The sequence below is a fragment of the Pholcus phalangioides genome, unplaced genomic scaffold (assembly GCF_987345545.1).
Source record: "Pholcus phalangioides strain wild (caught in Gottingen) unplaced genomic scaffold, Ppha-v1.0 ptg000039l_1, whole genome shotgun sequence".
In the NCBI taxonomy this organism is placed as follows: domain Eukaryota; kingdom Metazoa; phylum Arthropoda; class Arachnida; order Araneae; family Pholcidae; genus Pholcus; species Pholcus phalangioides.
Genome location: NW_028301625.1, coordinates 17,030,337 through 17,055,669, shown reverse-complemented (window position 1 = coordinate 17,055,669; position 25,333 = coordinate 17,030,337). Strand labels below are relative to the sequence as shown.

At 39.4% G+C, this 25,333-nt stretch overlaps 1 protein-coding gene across 1 annotated transcript in view; it reads right to left on the bottom strand.

The window, feature by feature from the left end:
- Window positions 1–12,435: 12,435 nt before the first annotated feature.
- Rme-8 (receptor mediated endocytosis 8) overlaps window positions 12,436–25,333 on the bottom strand; it is a 328,909-nt gene continuing 316,011 nt past the window's right edge. The window contains exons 52-53 of the mRNA XM_089253740.1: window positions 20,364–20,463; window positions 12,436–13,146 (exon numbers count right to left, since the gene is read on the bottom strand). Of these exons, the coding sequence (XP_089109866.1) occupies window positions 13,064–13,146; window positions 20,364–20,463 (183 nt within the window). The 3' untranslated portion in view covers window positions 12,436–13,063. The remainder of the gene's footprint in view (window positions 13,147–20,363; window positions 20,464–25,333) is intronic.

Below are 25,333 nucleotides of genomic sequence, written 5' to 3'. Positions count from 1 at the left end.
CACACTGAAAAGTAATTAATTTATAATTTGAAAAATAATATCAACTGAAGAACAAAATAAATTTGATTTTTTTTAAATTGGGAAATTTATAAAGTTCTTTTTCCACTAATGCATAATTTTAAGTTTGCGCCTTAAGCACGAACAAAAAAATGGCGCCTTTCACAATTTCGCTCCCCCACGGACCAAAACCTGGCTACGCCACTGGGTGCACTGCATATATATATTGTGGTGCATTCCGAATTATTGTGCATAACTTATTGAACTCTCTTTGGGTATTCTTTCTCTCTCTCGGGTATTGTGGAGCTTCGCTTATTGTGCTGTATTGCTTATTCTGGTGCAATGCATATTGTGGAGCTTCGCTTATTGTGCTGTATTGCTTATTCTGGTGCACTGCATATTGTGGAGCATTTCTTATTGTGCTTTACTGCCGATAGTGGTGCGTTGTGTATTGTGCTGTATTGTTTATTGTGGTGCACTGCATATAATTGCTTATTGTTGTGTAATGCATACTGTTGTGTAGTGCATATTGTGGATCATTGGTTATTGTACTTTATTGCTGATAATGCATTGCGTATTGTGTTGTATTGCTTATTGTGATGAATTACACAATCGTGGTACATTGCTTATTGTGCTCCATTGCCGACAGTGGTTCAATGCGTATTGCGCTGCACTGCATATAGGGGAGCATTGCTTATTGTGCTTTATTGCCGACAGTGGTGCATTGCGTATTGTGCTGTATTGCTTATTGTGGTCCAATGCATATTGTGGTGCATTTGTTATTGTGATTTATTGCCGATAGTGGTGCATTTGTTATTGTGATTTATTGCCGATAGTGGTGCATTGCGTATTGTGCTATATTGCTTATTATGAAGGAATGCATTGTGGAGCATTGGTTATTGTGATTTATTGCCGATAGTGGTGCATTGCGTATTGTGCTATATTGCTTATTATGAAGGAATGCATTGTGGAGCATTGGTTATTGTACTTTATTGCCGACGGTGGTGGTGCATTGCGTATTGTGCTGTACTGCTTATTGTGCTTTGTGCACTGCATATTATGGAGCATTGCTTATTGTGCTTTGTGCACTGCATATTATGGAGCATTGCTTATTGTGCTTTATTGCCGATGGTGGTGTATTGCGTATTGTGGTGCACTGCATATAATTGCTTATTGTGGTGCACTGCATATAATTGCTGATTGTGGTGCACTGCATATAATTGCTGATTGTGGTGCACTGCATATAATTGCTGATTGTGGTGCACTGCATATAATTGCTTATTGTGGTGCACTGTGGTGCACTGCATATAATTGCTTATTGTGGTGCACTGCATATAATTGCTTATTGTTCTGCACTGCATATAATTGCTTATTGTGCTGCACTGCATATAATTGCTTATTGTGCTGCACTGCATATAATTGCTTATTGTGCTGCACTGCATATAATTGCTTATTGTGCTGCACTGCATATAATTGCTTATTGTGCTGCACTGCATATAATTGCTTATTGTGCTGCACTGCATATAATTGCTTATTGTGCTGCACTGCATATTGTGGATCATTGCTTATTGTGCTTTATTGCCGACACTGGAGCATTCCGTATTGCGCTGCACTGCATATAGTGCGCATTGCGTTGTGCTGTATTGCTTATTATAGTGGAATGCTATTGTACACTGCATATTGTGGAGCATTGCTTATTAAGCTTTGTTGCCGATGGTGGTGCATTGCGTATTGTGCTATATTGCTTATTGTGCTGCACTGCATATAATTGCTCATTGTGCTGCACTGCATATAATTGCTCATTGTGCTGCACTGCATATAATTGCTTATTGTGCTGCACTGCATATAATTGCTTATTGTGCTGCACTGCATATAATTGCTTATTGTGCTGCACTGCATATAATTGCTTATTGTGCTGCACTGCATATAATTGCTTATTGTGCTGCACTGCATATTGTGGATCATTGCTTATTGTGCTTTATTGCCGACACTGGCGCATTCCGTATTGTGCTGCACTGCATATAGTGCGCATTGCGTTGTGCTGTATTGCTTATTATAGTGGAATGCTATTGTACACTGCATATTGTGGAGCATTGCTTATTAAGCTTTGTTGCCGATGGTGGTGCATTGCGTATTGTGCTATATTGCTTATTGTGCTGCACTGCATATAATTGCTCATTGTGCTGCACTGCATATAATTGCTTATTGTGCTGCACTGCATATAATTGCTTATTGTGCTGCACTGCATATTGTGGATCATTGCTTATTGTGCTTTATTGCCGACACTGGCGCATTCCGTATTGTGCTGCACTGCATATAGTGCGCATTGCGTTGTGCTGTATTGCTTATTATAGTGGAATGCTATTGTACACTGCATATTGTGGAGCATTGCTTATTAAGCTTTGTTGCCGATGGTGGTGCATTGCGTATTGTGCTATATTGCTTATTGTGCACTGCATATATTGGTGTATTGCTTATTGCGATGCACTGTGTATACTGGTGCATTTCGTAGTGTGCTGTATTGCTTATATTGTGGTGCACTGCATATAGTGGTGTATTGCTTATTGTGATGTACTGTATATACTGGTGCATTGCTTTATTGCTTCATTGGTTATATTGATTTATTGCCGACGGTGGTTCATTGCAAATTGTAGTATGTTGTGATGTGCTGTATTGCTTGTTGCAGTGCACATTACGTATCGTGGCCCATTGTGTATTATGGTGCTTAAATTCCGTATTGTGTTGTATTGCTTATTGTGTTTCAGTACCTATGGTGTGTGACAACGTTATAATTATTCATTCATAACACTTCAAGCTCTATGAGTTGAGGAAAAAACTCATAGTTTAAAAAATTGATTGCAGAGACGTATCTTCATTAAAATTCTTAAACGAATAAAGATCGATTCAGAACACTATTTTTTCAGTATTCATTTTCAATCATTCAAAAAATTGAAATATTCTGCATAAATGATCATCGTAAGCCTCCGATATATGGGAACTATATTTTGAGGCGAAGGAATACACTCTCTACCTTTCCCTGCACTGCAAAGTTAACCTGAAACGGACTATAAATGGTTATAAATATTTTTGCACTTTTGAATAAAAATTTAATTAAATTTTGATCTATTTGTCACTATGTTCCACAAGTATGTTGATGTTCTTCTTGGCGACCAAATTTTCCGCCAACTACTGCAGCTCGGATTCGTTTTCTCAACCCATTTTTAACATGGGATGACATGATTTTGACATGACAACATCTTCCGATTTTTAACCAAATTGCACATAAATTTTGCATATGATTACTGTTACTTAACATACCTGAGCAGTTTCAAAAAAATGGAAAAAATTGTATGAATTTTGATTTCTGAAAAATTAAAATTAATTTCTTTGTACCTTTTTTTTTGAAATAGTATGACCATCCTACTTTTCTATTTCCTAAAATTATAATTTCTTGGAGAGGGCGATTTCTCCACCCCCACCCTTTTACAAAAATTTGAAAAGTAACAGTAAGTGAAAATAAATAAATAAAAAGTTATGCAAATGAGATGGTTATAACGGATTGGATTGGATTTTGAATTTTTTGGCGCAAGGACCAATTTGGCCAAACTGCGCCAAAACATGACACAAAAATAAGAAAAATGTCCTTTTGTCGTATCAAAAAACTAAAACATATAAAAAGGAAAACAAACGTAAAACAATGACATGAATTGTAAAACTATAATTCGTTATAAAAACCAATGGCTTTGATGAATTTAAAAATGCGAGATGCATCGCTATTGTCATTTAAAATGTCATGATGTGAAAGATGACTCTGACCAAAAGCGGTCGTGAAATGATGACGATGATGTGAACAAGTAAAAGCATGAGCAATGGACTTTGACAATGTGGGCACTGTGGCCGACTCTCTCGTAATAACAAATATGATTGTGTGAGGCGACTGTGTCCTATGCGTAACCGGGCAAGCAGAACTTCCTCCTTTCGGTTAGTTCTGCAGCTCGAACGCCAATGGCCAAGTGTGGGCTTGATGGCATGCAGTTTATTATTAACTTGATTGTTCCAGTGCTCCTGCCAGCGCCGATGCATCACTTCCCGGAGGATTGAGAAGTGGTCACTGGCAGGTACCAAAAGGCTATTATCAATGTTGGTTGTTGTTCGAGCTGCGTTGTCTGCTTTTTCGTTGCCCGGTATTCCTACATGACCTGGTACCCAGTAAAATTTTACTGCAGTACCATGATGAGTGAGGTAATGTAGTTCATGAAAAATGGTATGGATGAGTGTGAAAAGTGAAGGAATACAGTGCTTGCAATGCGCTGAGAGAGTCGCTATAGATGATGCATCGTCGGTGGCGTTTGCGTCGTATATGACGTCGAGCCTGAAGGATTGCGTACAGTTCTGCCGAATAAATAGAGAATGTGTCGTGAAGTTTGAAAGATGTCTCCTCACAGCAGATGTAGGCACAACCGACATGCCCAGGGCTCTTGGAGCCGTCGGTATATATGGGGAAGTACCTGTTGTACCTACCCCTGTGCCTGAAGAATATCTGTCGATATATGACATCTGCTGTGGTGGCTCTAGGGTATAATGATAATGAAAGAGAGACATCTGGCAGAGACTGCTCCCATGGTGCCAGTTGCCAAGCAACTGGGGCCACACGACTGATGTCTAATTCTAGTTCTTCCGCAAGTGCCCTCATACGAAGACCGTAAGATGGAACACATGAAGGTCGAGCAGCAAAAAGTCTATGAAATGAGGGATTAAAAATGACACGATGAAGTGGATGACCTGGTAAAGACTTCATTTTGATATAATATTTCAAAGAAAGTTGTTGGCGTCTTGATGTCAGTGATGGCTCTTTGCATTCGACATACAGACTCTCCATTGGAGACGTCCGGAATGCTCCAGAACAAATCCGCAGGGCGAGATGGTGGACTGGGTCGAGCACACTCAGATAGCTCCGAGGTGCCGACCCGTATACAATGGAGCCGTAGTCGAGCTTCGATCTTATTAAAGCTTTATACAAATACAACGCCACAACAGGCAAATTGCCCAACGAGGTGGCTGACTTAAGAACATCATGGATCCCCGAACCCTTTTTTACCCTACCTACTACTGCTACACCACACATGCACCCCGTCCACAACCCCCCGCGGAACCCCCAACGAATCGATACATGCGGGAATTTGCGTGTACGTGTAGTGAAACCTGAAGTTTTTTGTTTCTCTGTAATGCTTGTTATGTGTAGTGCTGCCATCTGCCACCAGTTTTTCAAACTATGAGTGAAGTGTTATGATTGAATGGTTTTTCGTTGTAGGACTGTTGCTCTCTGTGGCGAGACTTTTTAACGGGGAGATCGGCTCGCATTTGCGCCGATAAGTGAAGGAGCGACTTACGGTCAGCTCCCCACGATTTAGAAGAGATGACCTTCAAGAGGTTCATCGTCTTCATGCAACGAGCTCTTAACTGTGCAATATGAGGTTTAAAAGTGAGTTTCTTGTCGAATGTGATGCCGAGGAATTTAGTGTTTTCTACAATAGGTATTAGATTGTTATTGAGAAACAACTGTGGGTCATCGTGTAGGTCTCGACGCCGGCAAAAATGCACAGCGACGGTTTTGTCGGCGGAGAAAGAGAAACCGTTATCATGAGCCCACTTGCTGATCTTGTTGAGTGCGGTTTGTAATTGTCTCTCGGCTGACCTCATATTCACTGATTGATACGATATCAACAGATCATCCACGTAGAGTGCGCCAGTTACAGACAACGGGAGTTGGTTCAACACCCCGTTGAGTCTTAAAATAAAAAGTGTAACACTTAAAATGCTACCTTGAGGTACAGCTTGTTCTTGAATTTGGGGAGCTGATAATGTGCTTCCGATCCGTACCCGGAAGATGCGGCGAGCAAGAAAGTTCTTAATGAAAATGGGCAAGTTGCCCCGCAAGCCGCAATTATAGAGGTCGGAAAGAATTCCGTGCCTCCATGTACGATCGTAGGCCTTTTCTATATCGAAAAATATAGCTATCATATGCTCCCTCTTTACGAATGCTTGTCTTATTGATGTCTCAAGGCGTAACATATTGCATGTTGTGGACTTGAACCGTCTAAAGCCGCTTTGATGTTTAGATAAAATATTGTTAACCTCAAGGTAGTCCACAAGGCGATAGTTGACCATACGTTCCATGAGCTTACATAGACAACTGGTCAAAGCAATAGGTCGGTAATTGTTAGGTTGCTGAGGATTTTTGCCAGGCTTCGGGAATGCAAGAACAATGGCTGCTCGCCAGGTGTCAGGAAATGAGTGACTGACCCAGATCCGATTAAATAATATGAGTAAATGTGAGAGTGATTCAGATGAGAGATGCCGAATCATGGAATAATAAATGGCATCGGGCCCTACAGCTGAGTCAGGACTTCGCTGCAAGGCCGTCGTCAGTTCATGAAGGGTGAACAATGAGTTGTACCCCTCCGGTGTAAAAGGCCGGAAGGTGTACGATGTACGTTCGGCCGATGATTTAATGGGATGAAACGATGGGGGATAATTCTCATCACTAGAGACAGTGGCGAAATGGGCGGCGATGGTATCCGCAATATCCCTCACATCGCTGATGATAGTGCCATTGGTGTTTAAAATAGTGATCGGATGAGACTGATAATGACCATTGATTTTTCGGATCCGGTCCCAAATGACTTTAGATGAAGTAGATGAATTGATTCCCGTGGTAAACTTGTGCCAGGACTCGCGTTGAGCCTCACGCCTGGTTCTTCTCGCCATCGCCTTTGCTTTTAAAAATGCCAACTTGTTGTCATGGGTAGGATACCGCCGGAACCTACTCCATGCTTTCTTTTGTGCTTTAATCGTAAGATTACATTCGTGGTTCCACCAAGGTTTAGAAAATTTGCATGTTTATAACAACATGCACTCCTAATCCACAATCAGCTAACCGTTGTAAACCGTGTATGTGGACCTGCTGCACTCTGCCGTTGCTGGATTTGTGAGTTACCTGCAATGTGTTATCCCGTTGTGGTGGTCATGTGGAACACATACTGCTGCAATAAACGATTTGGAGGCATTCTGTTTGTTATTTGCGTAGTGTACGTCAGCGCTACCTATCGGCTGTTTTTGAGTTATTTTTTTCCTGTCTTAAACTTCCCGTGACCTAGCGATGCTAACCCTGCAAACAGTTTTTTATTTTGGTTATTTTTCTGGTTTTTATTAATTTTTAAAGTTTCTGTGTGTGTGTGGAATTTTTGCCCACCCTGTATAATACTGACTGAATTTCATATTTATAACTTCCAATGGTTTTGGCTAAGTGGTGATAGCCTTATATAACTTTTAAACACCCCTTCCCCCCCCCCCTCCTTATGACCCCATTAGAGTATGAATTTTGAAAAATATTCCTCGTTCATGAGTTTTTCCATTACAAAAAACTAGACAAAATTTCATATTTATAGCTTCAGCGATTTTGGCTCAGCAATGATTGTCTCACATAACCTTTGAGCCCCCTCATGACAACTTTAAAGGCCGAATTCTGAAAAACTCCTTAGTGAATCTTCACATCATGAAATTATTTATAAAAATAAAATATTGTTGGCCCAAGGTCTATACAAGAGGACATGGTAGATTACACATAGGCCTATGCTTTCAAACATTAGACAAGAAATCTGAGATCGTGAGGGAGTTAACAATAGTAGAGGGGAGTTTGTTCTATTCAACTATGGTATTGGGAAAGAAACTGAATTTAAAACAATCTGTAGAGGCAAAATAGGTTTTAATTTTTTGGGGTGGTTAAGTCTATTGGAAACATAAAAAGGCCTAGACAAAATACTGGACATATCGAAATTTAAATTACCATGAATAATTTTGTAAAGCATGGCTAAGCAGGAGATAAGTAGGTGAGTAGCGAGTGGGTGGAGATTAAGTTCGAGTTTTGAGATCGGAAACTGAACTAAAAGATGACCAGCAGTCGTGAATGAAGCGGGTGGATTTATTTTGGATAGATTCAAGTTTGTCTATGTTACCAAAGGTGTGGGGGTCCCAGACCTCAGCTGCATAAGAAAGAATGGGAGAAATATAAGTTTGGTAGCAGAGAAATAGGACGTCACGAGGAGAATGTTTGAGGTTGCGGCGAAGGAAAAAAAGTTTGTTGAGGCATTTCTGGTAGACATAATGGATATGATTATTCCAACGGAGATCAGCCGAGATTATGACTCCCAGATATTTAAATTGAGAAACTTGGGATATGGTTACTTTATTGATCGAGTATGAAAATTCGAGGGGAAGAGTTTTACGTGTAGTTCTCATGAAAACTGTTTTAGATAGGTTAATAGGCATGTACCAATCTGAGATGGAAACAAGATTACGTTGGAGAGTTTCTTGATCAGATCTGTCATTAATTGCACGGTAGATTACACAATCATCAGCAAAAAATCTAGTGGTGCAGTTGAGGGTTTCAGGGAGGACGTTTATATAAATTAAAAACAGTAACGGCAAAAGAACCGCTCCTTGAGGAGTACCTGAATTTACAGTGGAAAAAGTGAACCATGATCTTCAAAATTAACGAATTGTTTACGATAGCTTCTAACCATTTGAGCAATTGTACATGAAGACCAAGATTTGAAAGTTTAAGGAGGAGTCTATTGCGCGTAACTTTATCATAGGCTTTAGAGAAATCCAATATATCGGTTTGTACCTTCCCGTCAATGTCTTTGGTAAGGTCATGGATGAAAAGAAACAGTTGGGATGTAGTAGAAAGGGATCGTCTGAAGCCGTGTTGGTTGGGAAAGAAAAATTTAATGGAGCCTAAATGAGTGTGGATTTCCTTTGCTACAACATGTTCGAAAATCTTACAACAGGATGAAGTAATAGATATTGGTCTGAAGTTAAGGGAGTCGGAGAGGGGACCGGTTTTGTGAATGGGAATAATTTTATTGATTTTCCAATCGGTGGGGAGTATGGCAGTATTTAGTGAGACGTTAAATAGGATTAGAAGATAGTCACAGAGATTTCTTCCGCGCAATATTTGAGAATGGAGTTTGGAATGTCATCGGGGCCTATGGAATGGGGTTTCAGTTTTTTTAGTAACTTCAAAATACCTTCTTTAGTAAAAAGGACCGCGGATTTGAGTTATGGGCGGAATCCACGAATGAGTATTGTGGTGGAGTGGGATCAAAACTGAAAAAACTGAGCTGAAAGCCAAATTGAATTCAGTAGCAATATCTGAAGCTGAAATTAAATTACTGATAAAATTTCATTTATACTTTCAGCAGTTTCAGCTTGGCATGATTTCTCTATAAAATTTTTTAACCCCCCTTATGAACCTCTTAGGGGTCGAATTTTGGAAAACCCCTACTTAGTTTTTACATCATGAAATAAATACTGACCAAAACAAACATAACTTCAGCTGTTTCAGCTCGGCAGTGATAAATCAGTCTCTCTCAGGACATGTTATTTTACATGTATAGATATCCTATCTTTGTTTGGTAACACCACTACTCTGTACTTAGTAACAACTGTTTGGAAAAAGTGAAAACAATTTACAAAAATTTATCTGCCAATTCATTTAACTATTTGCCAAAGAACACAAAATAAATAATTAATAAAAAAATTAATATGCACTGAAGGAAGTTGACATTTGGGACAAGTGGAACCCAATGCCATTTGTGAAATTCAGTCAGGTTCTGGAAATGTGGTTTCTGGTGGAATTTTTCATTTGTACAGCTGCCCTAACAAGGTTGCAAGGAGACTTCATATGGAGAAGTTAGGTTTGTGATCATGTTGCTACTTGTTGTGTGTCATTTCAATTTCAACCATTTCTGAAAGTGAAAATCGACTTAATATCAATATTTTGTGATGTGAAGTTCTTCCTTCATTATTTATTCTTTCATTTAAATATATATAATTAGGATATTTCTTTTTAAGGAAAGTAGGAATTAAGAGGGATACACTTTTTTCCTCATGTTTTTCCTATGGTGGGCAAGTAGAACATAATAAATTTACGGTAACACTGCACCCTACTTGCATTAGCATTATCGATCATTGTAGGAAACAGAAGAAAAAGATAAAGCTCCAGAGATTAGAGAGTCGGTATAGGCTTCTTCAATAGACCTAAGATGATTGTTGAGAAGTAGGGAAACAACGAAACTTCATAGATAAAGTGTTAAAAACCATTCCAAAAGCAGGTGATTGGGGTCTTTTCAACTTCACACAAAACGTCAGTAACGATGTTTGTTAGGCACGTAACCAAAGTTACGACTCTTCGGGTCGGGAAGCGAAACTTTGAAGAATTGGTGCTACATCCCCCTTTAAATAGCCCAACATTCAAGACAAAAGTATGATTAATAAAAGTTCTATCATTTCCTTCACCTCTCAAGTTTGATAGTCTGGGAAAAATCAAATTGTTTTTCTCTTTTGCCTCATAACAACATAGATTAATTCATGCGGGGAGGATATTCCATTGTGAGTTTTCTACATACCAGAGTTGTTGATTAGCATTGTGAGTTTTCTGCATACTAAGGTTGTTAATAAACTTTGTATACCAGAATAAAATGTTTGGGGTTTTTATGGTCCAAATGAATTTTTCCCTTTTTTTCACACTTCTTTCATTTATGATCATTTTGGGAATGATTTTAAAGCACAATCAGCCATAGGTTCCACTTACCCAACTCATCGAGGCAAGTGGAACTCTTTGCCAAATAAAAACAAAATCAACCTTGAAAAAAGAACATTGTAGAAAATAAGTTTAAAATATTATATATGTACACTGAAGAGCCAAAAAACTGGTACACCTGCCTAATATCGTGTAGGGCCCCCGCGAGCCCGCAGAAGTGCCGCAACACGACGTGACATGGACTCGACTAATGTCTGAAGTAGTGCTGGAGGTAATTGACACCATGAATCCTGCAGGGCTGTCCATAAATCCGTAGGAGTAAGGGGGGTGGAGATCTCCTCTGAACAGCACGTTGCAAGGCATCCCAGATATGTTCAATAATGTTCATGTCTGGGGATTTTGGTGGCCAGCGGAAGTGTCTAAAGTCAGAAGAGTGTTCCTGGAGCCACTTTGTAGCAATTCTAGATGTGTGGGGTGTCGCATTGTCCTGCTGAAATTGGCCAAGTTCGTCGGAATGCACAATGGGCATGAATGGGTGCAGGTGATCGGACAGGATGCTTACGTACCTGTCACCTGTCAGAGTCGTATCTAGACGTATCAGGGGGTCCCATATCACGCCAACTGCACACGCCCCATACCATCACAGAGCATCCACCAGCTTGAACAGTCCCCTGTTGACAGGTTGTCTCCATACCCGTACACGTCTATCAGCTCAAAGCAATTGGAACCGATACTCGTCAGACCAGGCAACGTGTTTCCATAGGCGGAGATTGACTTGGAAGTCTGGGGGGGCACGATCATGATGTCGACTCCACCTTTGACGCTGGGGGGGGGCAATGCCCCCCCCCCGTATCTCCGCCCATGTGTGTTTCCAGTCCTCAACAGTCCAATGTCGGTGTTGTCGGGCCCAGGCGAGGCGTAAAGCGTTGTGTCTTGCAGTCATCAAGGGTACACTAGTGGGCCTTCGGCTCCGAAAGCCCATATCGATGATGTTTCGTTGAATGGTTCGCACGCTGACACTTGTTGATGGCCCAGCATTGAAATCTGCGGCAATTTGCGGAAGGGTTGCACGTCTGTCACGTTTAATGATTCTCGTCAGTCGTCCCGTTCTTGCATGATCTTTTTCCGGCCGCAGCGATGTCGTAGATTTAATTTTTTACTGGATTCCCGATATTCATGGTACACTCGTGAAAATCCAAATTTCATCGCTACCTCGGAGATGCTATGTCCCATCTCTCGTGCGCCGACTATAACACCACGTTCAAACTCACTTAAATCTCGATAACCTGCCATTGTAACAGCAGTAACCAATCTAACAACTATGCCAGACACTTGTTGTGTTATATAGGCGTTTCCGACCGCAGCGCCGTACTCTGATTGGTTCCATATCTCTTTATTTGCATACACATGCCTGTACCAGTTTTTTTGGCTCTTCAGTTTATATAGCCCTTAAAAAACCATTATTCAAAAACCCTGTTGCCATATTCAGGGCCGGTTCCGTACACTTTCCAAGTGTAAGCGACTAATATTTTGATGAAAAAAATCATCCCCCCTTCAGTTAGCACCCTAAAAAATCGGACCTCTTAGCTGGCGCCTTCTGCGGCCACGTAGTTCACAGGATTCGCGATGAGGCCGTGGACATATTTTCAAGAAGTTCTGTCGACTTCTCCAATGTAGGTGGAATTTGCACAACTGAAAAAAACCCAGTTCCACTTACATCAGGTACCTTACCTTTACAGAATTAATAAAAAAAAAAAATCAAAAACATACATATTATATATACATTTTTTATTTAAAACAAACATTTTAGAGACTGCCATAATGAAGATTAAAACTAAGAACAAAAAATAAGTTTATTTTTACTGTACAAATTATTTTACAATCATTTACATGTATGCAAATACACATGAGCATGCATGCCATACAACAAGTTATTTGCACATTTTGATAATAAAATTATTCTGATGTAAATACTTGACTTTGAAAGCATAATGAAAGAATTGAAAAATATATATATTTGTACATTATCTCCTGTCGAATGAGTGGCTCTGAACAAACATGATAAATTTGAATCTCATATGAAACATTAAAAATAGACTTGGAAAAGTACGGTAATGATGAAAGACAAATATCACTTCATTACACTTATTTGTGCATATATTAGTATATAAACTATATATATATTATCTATAAAAAGCAAATGAACATGATTTGAAAGTGTTGTGACATGAAAAAGCACTTTATTAGAACAAATATATGCAAAATCTTTAGAAGTATGGTAGCAATTTCACGATATATCGCATCTTTTTTTTAATAAAATATATAATTAGCATATTCATTTTATAAAAGTTTTTCTATCAATGTCTTTTTTTATTGAACGATTTATTGGCAGGAAGAACACTTTGAATGCTTGAAACTGCAATTAAAAGTACTGATCACGATATATTTCTGTCAAAATATGAATTAACCATCTTCCATTGGAGGTGGTGATGATGGCATGGCTTTTATACCTTGAGTAAGATAACCAGCAACGGCAGGTGTTCCCGCTAAAAATAAGTTAAAAAAAACATGCACAGTATATAAAAAATATTCACATCAAATTACTACAGTGATCGCCTTGTGCAGCAAAGCAGCATTAATTCAAATAAAAGTACAAACACAAGGGCTACAACAGACAAATTGTCCAATGAGAAAAAGCTGAAAAAACATGCCCATAAAACATATGGATGTCAAATATAACTAAAATACAGCAACCTAGTATAAGCTCGCCACAGAGAGCAACAGTCCTACAAACAGTACAAATATTCAGTCATTACACTTCACTTCTGAGATATAGATGGCAGCACTACAAATCATACACAACACTAGATACGCACTCAGACTGTTAGGTACACATACTTACACTTCCGGCACAACCAACTAGGTAGTAAATTGCCCATGGCGATAGACCTGAGTTGTGCTCGGCTTGAAAAAAAAAACCTAGTATAAGAGCATATGTTATGCACTACTGATAATATATATAATATGGGCATGCACTGCCCATAAAAATTTCATGGTTGTCTTATTCTAAGTGTGAATAGCTTATTAATTTATCCCAATATGTTTATTGTATATCTTTTTAAACATGTCAATTGTGTTAGAATTCACTCTGGAGAATTAAAACCCCCAGAGATAAGCTATTGCATTTATTGATAACCCTACTCGAGAAAAACTCCCACCACCACCAAAACCTGGATTATCTTTCACCAAGCGATACTGGTGTCCCCTTGTTGACAAAAATGACTGAAGGTGTATTAATAACTCATGCCCCATCCTTTCCATCCCAATAAAAATTTTAAACACTTTGATCATATCCCCCAAACACCTGTTTCCAATGTAAACATATTCAAAAAATCAAATCTCTCTTCATAGCTCAAGCCTTGCATGACATCACACACGAGTATGTGTAGCTCTTCTCTGCAGCCCCTCAACCAAGTCTGTATCCCTCTGTAGGTATGGTCTCGAAAACCTTATGGCATACTCCAGTCCAACACAAACTAAGCCTTGGGAAAGTGGAAGAATGTCTTTAAGAGAACACGAAGAGACCTTATTAAGAATGAAACTGAGCATTCGCAATTTGCTTTTTTTACCATCTTTGACTTTCGAAGACAGGACACACCCTGCTTCCCGAACCACTGCTGAACAATGTTCAGAAAACCTTAGCCACTCGTCAATGAAAATTTCCATATCGGTGACCCAAGTTGCATTTCGGATAGTAATACCATTCAACTCATAAGTTAAACATGGGTTGCTCAAACCAAAATGAGTAGTCATCCACTTATTAATACTGAAAGTCATGCTCGATTCATTAGCCCATGCTGCAATCATAGTCAGGTTCATCTGGTGCCTCTTCCTTTCGCTTTGCGATTCCTGACTACCACCATAAGCTTCGTCTCACCTGCAAATTTGCTCACAACTCCATCAATACCCTGATCGAGATAATTGATAAAAAGTGAAAAAAAAATGGGGTCAAACACACTTCCTTGAGGGACTCCACTTTTCACACCTTTCAAGTCAGAAAATTTCTCTTTCACCATAACCCGTTGTGACCTATCTCTCAACCACGATTCTACCCACTTCAAGAAATTGCCCTCAATCCCAAGTGAACGCTTCAAGCATTTACCATGTCAGACCTGATTGCCGTGTGGAAATCAAGATAAACAATATCTACGTTCTTGTCTTTTCCCAAAGCCTCAGTCACGTGATCAAAGAAGCAAAGGAGGTTGATTGCACGACTTTCCCTTTTCAACCCATGCTGGTTTTCTGACAATACATTAAGCTCGTCTATCCACTTCCCAATATCGTCTTTTGATGATAATTTCCAAAATTTTTGAAAAACTCATAATACAGGATGCATTATGAGTTCTTGTGCTGTTCAGGATAATACAGGACAGGACGATAATTTGACATGGCTTCTCTACCACCTTTTTTAAATATCAGAACCACATTAGCAAGCTTTCAATCCCCCTAGTATGATACCCTCAGCAATATTAGTCTTGTAAATCTCTGTGTAACTCTAGCTTCAGAAATTCATTAGCACATTCCCTAAGAGCTCTGAGAAAATATCATATGGTCCTGGTGCCTTGCTTGAACATACATTTTTTAGAAGTTTTAGGACTTCTGCATCTTCCACTTGAATATCTTTGGAATTCTTTAATGAATTTTTTTGCGTAGTCTTTACGCTCAGAACTTCATCATTTTTTTTGAGCGAATGCCACAAAAACCGTTTATTGTCAAGATATTTTTTTTTTTTTTTTTTTAATTTATTTGATTTTTAATGAATTTTTTCCCCAAATCATGTATGCAATGTTAAGTCAATGGAAGCAGCTCCTCCCTTCTACGAGAGGGAAATTCTAGAAACCATGAGAGGGAAATTATCAGGAACGCATCTTTACGGAGAAAAAAACATACAGGGAAAGAAAAATATTAGATACATTTGAAAGTGTTTAATAATTTTGGTTTAATTAAAAAAAATTTCTTGGTAATAACAGTTATTATTAATTATAATTTATTATTAATTATAATTTATTATTAATTATAATTTATTATTAATTATAATTTATTATTAATTATAATTTATTATTAATTATAATTTATTATTAATTATTATTAACTAGTTATTAAATAATAATAAATAACTAGTAATTAATAATTAATTACTATTTATTCTTAATTATTAATTACTAGTTATTTATTATTATTATTATTTTGAACTCGCCCACACCTGAACTTGTTTAAACAGTTATAATGTAGTGAAATTGATTCCCAAACAGGACGCCACGAAACCGTGGGTAGGGGCAATAACAAGAGGAAGGGGTTTTCGTTCGTTTTTTAACTGCATTAAAAAAAGTAATCGCGCTCTTTCCTAGTGTAGTCTTAACGCATGGGCCCACCCGGACACGGCCTGGGGGTCTCACGCAGAGGTGGCCCACATGATGATGAGATATCGTTCGAGAATAAGCATGCAAATTGGTAAGCAATCACGGGGCCGTAAGGAGGGGGAAGCAGTCATGTCTGGTACCCTGGACGCTGAACCAGAAGGGGTGCAAATTTCAACCTTTAACCATAGGAGGAGATTGACTTGGAAGTCTGGGGGGGGGGGCAAGGTCATTATTGCTGGGGGGGGCACGATGATGATGATGCCAATTCATATATACATTAGATCAGTCAACTCCACCTTTGACGCTGGGGAGGGGGGGCATTGCCCCCACACATCTCCTCCCATGCCTTTAACCTCTCCTTCAATATTAAAAGGAGGCACTAAAATGCGTGCTTGTCCCGACTGACCAATCATCTAGTTGCGGCACTGTGTAACCATTTCTAGTTAGGTAGGGAGGTCTTCCGGGGAAGAGGTTAAAAGTTGCAAGGGAGGTTAAAAATAAATTTTTCCGGGGACCCCAAGATTGCTCTTAGGACGACTCTGCTCTTCTCGCTGAGTACGGCAGTGCCGCGAGATATGTTAGGGATTATAATGAAGACAGTGAGACGAGGGACTGTGATTCCCGAATGGTGAGCCACATCATCTTGAGATGCCATTGCTATTTGTACTGCAAATATTCTGATATTCTGCTGATACTTTTATTGAAAATTGTCTTATTACTACACATAGGCGTACGCAATATTTTCTCAAGGGCTAGGTTTAATTTTTTTTCTGATGGGGGTGGGAGGCCCGTCATTTCAATATTTTCTGGGGGGGGGGACAAAGAACTTATACTCAATATATGTATACACATATATCGCTTCTGGTGCATTTTTTGAAGAGCCCTGCTTTATAATACGTTTGGTTAAACCTAGCGTGCACAACTTCCGGTCCCCCATGGCCGAAATTAGGCAGCTGCAAAACTTGATGAAATTCATCATTCCATTGATGAAAAATACGTCAATTTATTAAAAGACACAGACATATGGTAGTGAATCTGCAGCACCCCACATCCTTGGATGGGGGCCTTAATTTTTTAAAGGACCCCCAGACTAAGATTTTTATCTGGCTTTCTTGGTTGAAATTCAAGAAATTTTATATTTTTATATATTTATAAACATAAGACCGATAACTAAAGCCCCTACAGCCCGGTCTGCCTTTCCCATAAATTGGCCATGCCACTGTGATGAGCCCTCGTTGCAAGGGACTCACCCTATCAGACTTAAAGCGCCAGTTATCCCGATTCAAAATCTTATTTCACAGCATTAGACATCAGGGTCGCAACTAGATGCTTGGTCAGCCAGGGCAAGCATGCATTTTGGCGCCCCCTCATAATGTTGAAGGAGAGATTAAAGAGTGAAATTTGCACCCCCCTCTAGCACAGCACCCGGGGCACCAGACCCGCATGCACCCCCTCCCCCAGTTGCAGCCCTGTTAGACATTATATTGTTTTACATATTTCTCGTGAACGTGAAACTTTGTAACCACCTGCACTGCCCATACCCAGTCTGCCCATGCGCTAGAACGGCCCTACTTACTGAGGCCTCCTCCTTGGAAATATTTTTTACAGACCCAAATTCAAAGACCCTCCCACGCCCCTAAAAGCAATTTCGGTGGATTTATAGAGCAAAGATTAGTTAACCTCTGGGCCCAACCCCTATCACCAGGACCGCAAAACTGTTCTTGCACCGGGCCGCTGAATGACTAAATCCGGTCCTGCCCCCGGGCCATAGGCACTGGAACCTGGGGTTGAGGCAGTTCGACCCCCTCCCTAATAAATTTTACGAGGGGGGCTGAGCACCCTCCCCATAATTAATAAATATACAATGCAACAACCACTGCCCCACCCGCATAAGGGCTAGAGTCCCGTATATATGGGACTACCAGTCCCCCACCCATAGTGTTGGAATAACAAGAGATTCCATACGGCTCGCGAAAAAGTGTTGTTAAGAAAGTACCAAGTGCTTACAACACAATAATTGTATCAGAGAGAGTTTGTGGCCAGCAGCTAAAAAGTACACGCCTGGGTAACACGTATGCGAAATCGAATTATATTATATAATGCACTAATGATTGCGATGCAGTAGTAACTATGCAGAAATTATTCGAGCATCAATTAAACATTTTGAAATTAATTTTATCCCTGTTTTCATTGTCATATGGCCCGCGAACCTAAGTTTTTGAACATCTATGTCGGGGCCCAAATCAGACATGGGCGTTATCCGTGACCTGGATCGAAGACATTTTGTTAATCAGTGAACGCATGTTGTTTAAATGTTGGAGCTAGTAGGCAGGGCCGTAAACGGGAGGGGAACGGGTGGGTTTGGTGCTCCGGATCATGGGCTAAATTTTATCCTCTGACCTTTCTTTCGACATTACAAGGGGATGCCAAAATACTTGCTTGCTCCGACTGACCAAGCATCTATTTGCGGTCCTGTCCCAGGGCAAATGCTTCACTTCCCCATGCGGAAATCAGGCCCTGTTCTATGTTCAACAAGTAATGTGGGCAGAGCCGCAACCGATGCTTGGTCAGCCAAGCAAGTACATATTCTGGCGCTCCCTTGTAATCAGGGTCGCAACTAGAGGGGGAGGGCAGGTGGGTGTCGTGCCCAGGGCATGCCCCCACAAGGGGTGGGCTGGCAAAGCTCCAGCCCTGGGGCCCCGGGACGATTTTCATTATTTTTTGTTTTTCACGCTATAAATCCATCATAAAAGGGCCTGTGAAAGTCTGGTCGGGGGGCCCGCAAAAGATTCCAGCCTAGGGGCCCCACTCCAGGATGTGGGGGCCATGGCCCAGGGCACTGGACCAGAGGGGGAGCAAATTTTATTCCCAAACCTCTCCTTCAATATTACAAGGGGGCGCTAAAATGCGCACTTGCCCTGGGTGACCAAGCATCTAGTTGCGGCCCTGCTTGTAATGTTGATTGAAGGAGAGGTGAAAGGGTGCCTGCTCTCCCCTAGTTGCGGCTCTGAATGTAAGGCCGAGTTATAAGAAAAAGATGAAAATTTATTCCAATTAATACATTCCCACTGAACGTTGAACATCACAAGGCCATCATTTATGGGGGAAATATTTTCCCCCTTCTGATAATTCCCTTTCCGTTTCCCTTTTCGATTTTACAAACGTGCATACTTCCCATTGATTTAACATTGCATACATGGGTCGAAAAAAAAAATCTGTCAAAAATAAAAAACTTTCAAATACATAAAAAAAATATATTTTGATAATCAGAGGTATTTGTGGCATCTATTCTGAAAAAATGATAGAGTTTTGTGAATTAGAACTATGCAAAAAAAATTATCAAAAAACAGTAATTTTACTCAGTGTTCCAACGGCAGACGGTCGCGTGAGGAATCGGGTGACGTCACTTGATTTTTCGAAAAGAGTAGCTAGAAAACCGGTTTTACAGCACCCCCTGGGATCGACCGTTAGCAAAGGGGGGGGGGCTTGTAAGTTCCACATCTTTTTTTATAAGGAAAAAGGACAAAAAATTTTGTCCATTAATAGGTTGCAGCCAATTATGGAATTCAAAAATAGTGTCTATTAATGGGAAGTATCCCCTATGAGAGGTTCCACTGTATTTTACCTGTGCATGGAAGGCAGGAAGGCAATCTGTGAAGCTCTCCACTTAATGGTCAAACAAGAAAAAACATAGAAACCTGTTTTCCGTCAAAATTTCCCTATGCTGTGGGCTAAAATTAGATTTTTGAGTGGTTCAGTGTAGCTAGTCTAAACAGAGCTTCATTTGCACTGATAGTGTGCAGTCTAGCCTGTGGAACTTGTTTGGAAAAGAATGTTTCATCATAGGTACCACATGAGCTCTGATATGAAGAAAATGGTGTGGGGCTTTAAATAATCACCAATTACTAACTGCTGAAAGACTTCATGCCGATGTTGGTATGTATATATGTAAAGTTACATATTTAAAGGTTAACACATATACGTAAAGGGATATATCCCACCAACAGTACTTCAATTTAAAAAACTACAAAAGAACAAAAAACTACATGAAATGATTTTGAATAGATCTTCTGGCTATAATATTGAAAAATTCTTTTACATTAGAAAATTAGTTTAACACCAAGGAAGACTGCCATATACATTCAAAGATGTCAGAAGATATTAAATAACTTTGGCAATTTTCAAAATGAATATAAAAAATTTTATGCTTCATAATATTTAAAGATTTTTTGACAACACTAGTGATTTCAGTATAATAAACACAATTTATAAAAAACAAAAATGAAGGGAGATTTGTTTGAAAGTATTGTTCATCAATTCTGTTCATTGCTCAATCAACTTACCAGTAAGATAACCAGCAGTAGGGACATCACTTATAAACAAATCATGCTTTTGATCCTTGTACTCAGCCCATACACTTGACTCATTCAGCATTGACAGGATCTACACAAATGGAATGTTTCATGACTATAAAGACTTAATACAGTCAATTCATGATAAGTTTAATATCTGTAACCCATGAGTACAAGGGTAAGAAAATCTTCTGTGAGTGCACAGTTTGGGTCTTACAGACCCATCATGAACAAATAATTAACAAAATATTTAAGTAGCTTCTTTTTTTGTACTTTGACTCATTTATGATTATATCATTTAAGCCAGGGGTTCTCAAACCTTTTCCACCTACAGTACTCCCTTTTCCCTATTCAATGCTTATCCGCGAACTCTGCCAGCTCCCCACAGCTGTTTAACAAAGTAACTCTTCAAAAACCCTTTTTCAGGATCACCAATCCACAGCGCCCCTGATAAAGGTTGGAGGCAGACCAGGGCGCCATGGCCCACAATTTGAGAACCCCTGATTTACGCTATAATATGGACATAAAATCATTATATATAAAAAACAGAAGGGGCTGCGTCGCAACACAGCCATTAGGTTGAAGCTGTAAAATTGCCAGTGGGGCAAAATGACAAATGAGAACTAAGGAAATAATCTATTAAAGCACAATTTAAAGAATTTAATTTCCCCCACATAAAAATGTTCATCATATCATGAATTACAAATACTTACTATTCTAAAATTTCATAAAAAAATAAATTTTATACATTAAATGTTGCATCATTTTTATTTGTGAAACTTGTAATGAGTTGACAGAATTTTCAATGTATGAATCACTGGTCTATGATACGATTGGTATGACATCCTGTTCTCTGCAAAGATACTTTTCAAATGACAGACCGATTTGCATTCACACCACTTAGTTGAAAAACTGCAGAAAATCAACTTCAGCTGACCACCACTGTGGTTTCAGGTTCAAAGCTGAATTCTCACAAAGTTATACAAAATTGCTGAAAGTGAACATTCACAGCGATCCAGCTCCTCCGAAGACTTTGCTGATTATGAGCATCCAAAGCCTGCATCCAACACCGTGGCTGACGATCAGCACTCACTGTTCCCTGCTGCTGTTCATGATGAGCACTTACAGCTTACTGCTCCTATATGCCACCACTGAGGAATAATTTTTCCCACTGCCAACTTCACATCTTTATCAAACCACAGCTGGCAACAAACATAGAAAGGATATCCAAATACGTTATTACAGAGTACTGCATTAAAATATGTAGTCGCGAAATCCTACTGTAACAGGGCCTCTAATGCAATGAAATAGATAAGAAAGAGAGCTACATCCAGTATATATACAATTCAAGGGAGTACGTTGTATAAATTATCGGGATATGTTCCCCCCCCCCCCCGAAAAAACACAGGTTATTTGTTATATGAAAACATTTGGGACTTATCCTAGCAGTTGATGTAATGGAATGGTCGCTATAGCATGGGGTCGTTATAATGAATGTCGAGCGTATATGTAATATATTGGTATTTATAAATAATAATTGGTGAAGAATCTTGATGTCCCGTACTAATTGTCCCAATTTTCTATATTTTTCCTCGATTAAATATGGTCATCCCCTAATCATAAAAAAATAAAAACTTCATGCACCGTATTTGATTGCCTTTTATTATATTTTCTGTCAAAAAATATCTTGAAAACTTCAGTTGTAACAACACCTCGGTTATAATGACAAAATTTCGTGGAATCTTCAATGTCATCATAACCAAGAAAGTTTGGCTATATTTAACAAAAATTCAGAAGATATATTACTTCACAATCATAAATATGGACTCTCATTGATAAGAATATAAACAATATCTGAGACAATTGTTTATCTGAACACGCACACATATAGAAATCTGCATCAAAGAAACTCAGCAACTTTTGTTATTTGAAAAATTTGAAGGAACCATATTCCTATTTATTGAAGTAGGTCCTATACACAGGGTGCCAATAATTAAAATTATAATACTCTAAGCCATCTATGGCTTGATTTTATAACTGGAGCATCACAGTGAACAGAAAAAAAGTGACAAAACTGAAACATCATCCTTTATTCAGGAATTTGAAGTTTATGTTTATTATACCTAAACCAGGGGCCGTAGTTACAATTTTCTTTTAGATGCGGACAACTAATATTTTGGACGGGGGGGGGGGGGGACAGACTTAATGCAGACTGTACAGTGGAACTTGCTATAGCAACAAACATCCATCAACATTACAAATTTTTACATATAACGTTTTTCGTACCATGAACGAGAACAACAATTTCAGCAAAATACGCCTACAACAAATTTACGACCGATTTTCAAACATGAAAAACTGTCAAAAATTTCTTACAAACAAAGAGTCCAAAGGTATCATTTTCAAAAAGTTTTAAAAAAATTATCACTAATTCTACTAATTTAAATATGCACAAAAATATAAAAATATCCAGCAAAATTATTATGGGTCTCAAAAAAAAAATTCAAATATTAATATTTTGAATGCCAACAGAAACCAAGAATGAAATTAAAAATCCTGCAACCCTAAACTCTTACAGTGATGTCATTCAAAAAACACAAGATTAGATACAGCACAGAGAGAGAGAATAAAAGAGAGAAACAACTTGAGTTTCTAGGAGAGGGAACTAGAGAAAAGAAGTTTTTTATAGATACTGCCAAGAAGCGTGAGATGAGTAGTCAACTTGCGAAATTTTTAATAATTTTTTGTAGCTTTAATAACTGCATTCCACCACTAATTTTTTTGTTTGTGTTTCTGGGCAAGATGAATATACTTTAATTTTTTTCAAAATTTTTTGAGAATGACACCTTTGGATTCTTTCCTTGCTAGTAGTCTTATTTAAAAATCTTATCTGCAACTGATAATGTCTCCTTTCTTTGTTTGTAAGACATTCTAATAAGGCTCTTTTGCATACTGTAAAATCCTATTTTGCTCATTTTTCCTCTACTTTTCTCTATTAAATCCTATTTTGATTGCAGAAAACCTCATTCAGAAGAAAGGATTGAGGTCATTTATTTACAAGAATCTAACTTCCAAACTGCCTTTAATGCACATCTGCTATTCTTAAGCTAGATTCGAACGTTGGTTGTGATGTTATGCAAATTAATTTTAAGAATGTCCAAGTGCTACTCCTTGATTCAAAAATTGTAACTATACAGTTGATGAAAACCAAAAATAGAAAAAGAAAGCAAGGTATCAAAAATATTCGAGATTACTGATAGTTTGTTCTCAATTCTTTAAATGGATCAGAAAAATTAGATGAAACAATTTTGCGGTATCCCTGCTCTTACTAAAAGAAAAGGCGTTACACAATTTGCATGCTTACATGGCAAAAATAATTTATATGCAAAATCAGAGATGCTGTTATACTTTAATTTACCTGGGTCCCGGGACCTAGGGTATTAAAAAAAACTCTGGGTTCCTTCTGAGTGAAAGTGGGTCCCTCTTGAAAAAAAGTATTTCCCCACCCCCTCCCCCATAACTTACTGGTATCTCTATGAATTTTTTTCCAGCATGCCCCAGGTCTTTGCTGGGGCTGCTTATATCTCTTCGTTGAGACCGAGCAGCGGGCCATGTCCTGGGTAGGAGGAGGAGGTATCTCTGTGAATCAAATAATTCATTTCTAAAAACATGTTCTATCCAAAGGTTAATTTACACTGAAGAGCCAAAAAAACTGGTAAACCTGCCTAATATCGTGTAGGGCCCCTGCAAGCACGCAGAAGTGCCGCAACACGACGTGGCATGGACTCCACTAATGTCTGAAGTAGTGCTGGAGGTAATTGACACCATGAATCCAGCAGGGCTGTCCATAAATCCGTAGGAGTAAGAGGGGATGGAGATCTCTTCTGAACAGCACGTTGCAAGGCATCCCAGATATGTTCAATAATGTTCATGTCTGGGGATTTAGGTGGCCAATTTAGGAAGTGTCTAAAGTCAGAAGAGTGTTCCTGGAGCCACTTTGTAGCAATTCTGGTAGTGTGGAATGTCGCATTGTCCTGCTGAAATTGTCCAAGTCCGTCGGAATGCGCAATGAACATGAATGGGTGCAGGTGATCAGACAGGATGCTTACGTACGTATCACCTGCCAGAGTCGTATGAGACGTATCAGGGGTCCCATATCACGCCAACTGCACACGCCCCATACCATCACAGAGCCTCCACCAGCTTGAACAGTCCCCTGTTGACATGTAGGGTCCATGGATTCATGAGGTTGTCTCCATACCCGTACACGTCCATCAGCTCAAAGCAATTGGGACCGAGACTCGTCAGACCAGGCAAAGTGTTTCCAGTCCTCAACAGTCCAATGTCGGTGTTGTCGGGCCCACGCCAGGCGTAAAGCTTTGTGTCGTGCAGTCATCAAGGGTACATGAGTGGGCCTTCGGCTCCGAAAGCCCATATCGATGATGTTTCGTTGAATGGTTCGAACGCTGACACTTGTTGATGGCCCAGCATTGAAATCTGCAGCAATTTGCAGAAGGGTTGGCGTCTGTCACGTTTAATGATTCTCGTCAGCCGTTGTTGGTCCCGTTCTTGCATGATCTTTTTCCGGCAGCAGCGATGTCGTAGATTTAATTTTTTACTGGATTCTCGATATTCATGGTACACTCGTGAAATGGTCGTACGTGAAAATCCAAATTTCATCGCTACCTCGGAGATGCTATGTCCCATCTCTCGTGCGCCGACTATAACACCACGTTCAAACTCACTTAAATCTCGATAACCTGCCATTGTAGCAGCAGTAACCGATCTAACAACTATGCCAGACACTTGTTGTGTTATATAGGCATTGCCGACCGCAGCGCCGTACTCTGATTGGCTCCATATCTCTTTATTTGCATACGCATGCCTCTACCAGTTTTTTTGGCTCTTCAGTTTATTTTCATTGTCTACTAGTAGGAAAAGCTTGCAAAGAAGCCCATTAA